General features: G+C 42.0%; 1 protein-coding gene across 2 annotated transcripts in view; it reads right to left on the reverse strand.

Annotated features, from left to right (window-relative positions):
• Nucleotides 1–1,619: 1,619 nt before the first annotated feature.
• Nucleotides 1,620–5,000, reverse strand: part of LOC121380420 (tubulin alpha-1 chain-like) — a 6,010-nt gene continuing 2,629 nt past the window's right edge. The window contains exons 2-3 of one of the 2 annotated variants that reach the window (XM_041509229.1): nt 4,277–4,499; nt 1,620–3,682 (exon numbers count right to left, since the gene is read on the reverse strand). In XM_041509229.1, the coding sequence (XP_041365163.1) occupies nt 2,553–3,682; nt 4,277–4,499 (1,353 nt within the window). In that variant the 3' untranslated portion in view covers nt 1,620–2,552. Of the gene's footprint in view, nt 3,683–4,276; nt 4,518–5,000 lie in introns of those variants that run through there. The other variant, XM_041509227.1, reaches the window with a different exon arrangement.

Raw genomic sequence — 5,000 nt, forward strand, 5'->3', positions numbered from 1 at the left:
TGTATTTGCGCTTCCAACAGGCAGGATAGCACAAACCATGGCCTTTGTTTAACCAGTTATGGATCACTGGTCGGTGCAATGAGCCTTGCGGAGCACTCACTCAGAGTTTGGAGTCGGTATCTGGATTAAAAATTCCATGCCTCGACTGGGATCCGAACCCAGTACCTACCAGCCTGTAGACCGATGGCATAACCACGACGCCACCAAGGCCGGTGCTCTACAAGCTTGAGGGCTTTTATATACACACATATACCATCACAGACAGGACGACTAGTTGTTCTTTTAATTCCAGAAGAATTGTAATATGGTTTTATTATTTAAGAAAGTATCATGAAGGGTTTTGAAAAGTTTTTAAAAAACCTACCCACTCCAAACCCCCCCCCCCCCCCAAAAAAAAAAACACACACACAAAAAAAAAACCAAAAACCCCAACACATTCATTCATCTTTCTCATCTATCACCCTCTGCCTATCATTCTCATTATCTTAATAAAAAAAAACTTTCCAATTACTCCCATGGTTTAAATCTGTTTCGACCCTTTCTGTCAGTTTTCTCCGAATCTGTCTTCTGAGCTGTGCACACCATCGCCTACCTGTCTCAGCTTCCTTCACAGGTGCAGTTACTGTGCACTTCCCTGCACCCATCTGGCATCATTCGTTCCAGCCACTGCTCCACAACTGGTGTAACAAAGGCCGTGGTATGTACTATCCTGTCTGTGGGGTGGTGCATATAAAAGATCCCTTGCTGCTAATCGAAAAGAGTAGCTCACGAAGTGACAACAGCGGATTTCCTCTCTTTATATCTGTGTGGTCCTTAACCATATATCTGACACCATATGACCGTAAATAAAATATGTTGAGTGCGTCGTTAAATAAAACATTTCCTTCCTTCCTGGCATCCTCGTCCTCTACCGCTAATAAAGCTGGTCTGACCCACGACACTAATTAACGACCGCCGGTAATAGGGGTGTATGGTAGGTGGTTACAAGTGCCTCTTAACAATGTCATAAGTAACTACTGAACACACCCCGGAGTGGTCAGACTAAGCCCACAACTAAAAACTGATGGGGAAAGGCAGGTGTATGGCACAGATAGCCACAAGAGACAAGTACCTGTCGCGGTTGGAGAGACAAGGACTGGGATGTAGAGATGAACAGTGAAAAAAGTTGAAAGATAGGAGTTGACAGATCGGGAAGAAATGAAATGGAATTCACCGATCATTAACTTTAGTTATTTAATAATTGCAGTGTTGTCGAGAGGTGTAATAATAACCAAATATTTGACATCCAATAGCTAATGATTAATAAATCAATGTGCTCTAGTGGTGTCGTTAAACAAAACAAACTTCAACTTTAACCATCTATTAATAATTTGTTCGATTTCAAACAGCTTATACTGAATATTAATATTGCTCATTTCTTCAATATTTATTTTAAATTGATTCCAAGAATTACTGCAGGCAATACCCTAAATGCATTGCTTTGCACTTGGAAAGGTAAATTGACTATAGTCACAAAATGTGCACCTAGGCAATTTTCATCAGCGTTTAAAAGTAGTTCCGTTTTAATAATAATAACAACAACAACAACAACAACAACAACGATAATAATAAACCCAGTAAACAAGCAAAATAGCTTTATTAACGTTGTAGAAAATGTTAAGAAAGTAAGTAATAGATGTACATTAAATATAGCTGTCAAAAAGGATACCAGGTAACTACTATTAATATTTAAGGTGTTAAGTTGCATTATTTACTTCGTAAATATATAAATAAGTGAACTGTTATTTCTATAGTTAAATATAAAATATAAATTTTGTATGAAAACCCTAGAAATGTAATATAAAACATTTATTAAAAAACCCATTCGAACACAATATAAAACATTTGTGGAAAACCCTACGAATATTACGAATGTGTGTTAAAAACATTCGTTTAATATGGAACATATTAAAACAAGCGAAGGCACTTTTAAAAATATTGTTATAGACATTTACACTAATACAACTATGAGTTTAAAACTACAAAAACATCGATAATATTAATCCTAAAAGGTAATAGTGCGAGGCTTAACTGAAATTTTGATTGCTATTATAATTTTGGTATTCCTCTGGACGCAGAGAATTATGATTACAAAAGAATATATTAAGAATAATGATTACGAAAACGTTATTATTCAGATACATGTATACCGTCGTCACCAATAATAGGCCAAGTCACAGATTACGATCAGATGTGTTTATAATTTTGTTTCTTACAATGCCATTTTTCATGTACCTGTAGAAGTTGTTTCATCTAAATATTAAATGATAGTATAATTTTCATATTTTGTTTAAACACTAGAAAAAGCACAAATGAAATTATTATAATATACATAAGTCAACAATATCACAAGACAACAATAGGTGCTTTGATGATGTAGTCCACTTAGTGGATCATAGTTATTAAAAATTGGTGTAACAGTCTTAAAAGTAAATGAAAGCATTTTTCTGTAAATGACAATTAAGAATGAAGAGTCAATTATGATTTAAAGAAATAAAGAGTCCGCCATAATGTTAATATTCGTCTCCCTCTTCCTCCTGGTCGCCATCAAACGAATCGGTTCCAACCTCCTCATAGTCCTTCTCCAGAGCAGCCAGATCCTCGCGAGCCTCCGAAAACTCCCCCTCCTCCATACCCTCACCGACGTACCAGTGGACGAAGGCGCGCTTGGCGTACATCAGGTCGAACTTGTGGTCGAGACGCGCCCACGCCTCGGCGATGGCGGTCGTGTTGCTCAACATGCAGACGGCGCGTTGGACCTTAGCCAAGTCACCTCCCGGGACGACGGTGGGCGGCTGGTAGTTGATGCCGACCTTGAACCCTGTAGGACACCAGTCGACGAACTGGATGGACTTCTTCGTCTTGATGGTGGCGATGGCGGCGTTGACGTCTTTGGGAACGACGTCTCCTCGATACATCAAGCAAACCGCCATGTACTTCCCGTGACGTGGATCGCATTTTACCATCTGATTGGCTGGCTCAAAACAGGCGTTCGTGATCTCAGCAACCGTTAGTTGCTCGTGGTAGGCCTTCTCTGCCGAAATCACCGGCGCGTAGGTAGCCATGGGGAAGTGGATCCGAGGATACGGCACCAGGTTCGTCTGGAATTCTGTCAGGTCGACGTTTAGGGCGCCATCAAAGCGCAGAGAAGCCGTGATGGAGCTGACAATCTGGGCGATGATCCTGTTCAGGTTGGTGTACGTCGGTCTCCCGATGTCCAGGTTCCGCCGACAGATGTCGTAAATAGCCTCATTGTCCACCATGAACGCCACGTCCGTGTGCTCCAGGGACGTGTGGGTGGTCAGAATGGAATTGTACGGCTCCACCACGGCCGTCGAGATCTGAGGAGCCGGGTAAATGGCGAACTCCAGCTTCGACTTTTTCCCATAATCGATGCTGAGTCGCTCCAACAGCAGAGAGGAGAAACCCGACCCGGTGCCTCCACCAAAGCTGTGGAAGATGACGAACCCCTGCAGACCGGTGCAGGCGTCAGCTAGACGGCGGATCCGGTCCAGAGCCAGGTCAACCATCTCCTTGCCAACGGTGTAGTGACCTCGGGCATAGTTATTGGCGGCGTCCTCCTTGCCAGAGATCAGCTGCTCGGGGTGAAACAGCTGGCGGTAGGTTCCGGTCCGCACCTCATCTGTAATGAATCATTTATCATAATTAATACAGTGATGAAATGGGTCGGTGACGCGTAAGTTGGCTACAAGTGAAACGGCTGTAAATAACATTTAGTCGAAAAAGATTTTAAAATTGCTTCTATCCTAGTTTTTGAGGATAGAATAATACATTCGTGTCCGTTCGATACCATTTATCTGACAACTCGTTGTTTAAAAACGTACCAAACACACTTTCGCTCGTTAGATACATCTTAAAACAACTCGTGAGATAAATGGTACTTAACGGCCACTCATGTATTATTGTCTATATGTTGTCTAGGTCCAGACATGACTGCAATTGAATATGGGGAAATCGCAATAAAATGATCTTTAACTCAATGTCAGCATGGCACATTTTTAAAAGAGACAAATACAAAAGGGCTCAAATTTAGGGCTTGATATTACATCATACACCATAACAGATAATTTTATTATCAAATTATACAATTTATGGTCGAAATGTGAATTTATTACGCTCCTATCAGAATCTGATTTAGACAACGTCATCGTCATCTATTGGTACTGCATACGTCATGGACACTTCCCCAAGCCACACATTCTGAAATAACCCTTACCAATAACACTGGGCTCAAGATCGACAAAAATGGCCCTTGGGACGTGTTTCCCCGCCCCTGTCTCGCTGAAGAAGGTGTTGAAGGAGTCGTCCCCTCCCCCGATCGTCTTGTCGGACGGCATCTGTCCATCGGGCTGGATTCCGTGCTCCAGACAGTACAACTCCCAGCATGCATTGCCCATCTGCACTCCAGCCTGGCCCACGTGTATGCTGATTACCTCCCTCTGTAAACCAACACACATACAATCAGGTCTAGATTTTAATAGATAATAAATCCTAGTTTTGGACAATGAATAAATAGGTTTTTGACACAAAGTGACTTTCAGATTTTGATCCAAAAAAAGAAAAAAAAGAAGAAAGAAATGTTTTATTTAACGACACACTCAACACATTTTATCTACGGTTACATGGCGTCAGACATATGGTTAAGGACCACACAGATTTTGAGAGGAAACCCGCTGTCGCCACTACATGGGCTACTCTTTCCGATTAGCAGCAAGGGATCTTTTATTTGCGCTTCCCACAGGCAGGATAGCACAAACCATGGCCTTTGTTAAACCAGTCATGGATCACTGGTCGGTGCAAGTGGTTTATACCTACCCATTGAGCCTTGCGGAGCACTCACTCGGGGTTTGGAGTCGGTATCTGGATTAAAAATCCCATGCCTCGACTGGGATCCGAACCCAGTACCTACCAGCCTGTAGACCGATGGCCTAACCACGACG

This window comes from Gigantopelta aegis, chromosome 9, assembly GCF_016097555.1.
Source record: "Gigantopelta aegis isolate Gae_Host chromosome 9, Gae_host_genome, whole genome shotgun sequence".
In the NCBI taxonomy this organism is placed as follows: Eukaryota; Metazoa; Mollusca; class Gastropoda; order Neomphalida; family Peltospiridae; genus Gigantopelta; species Gigantopelta aegis.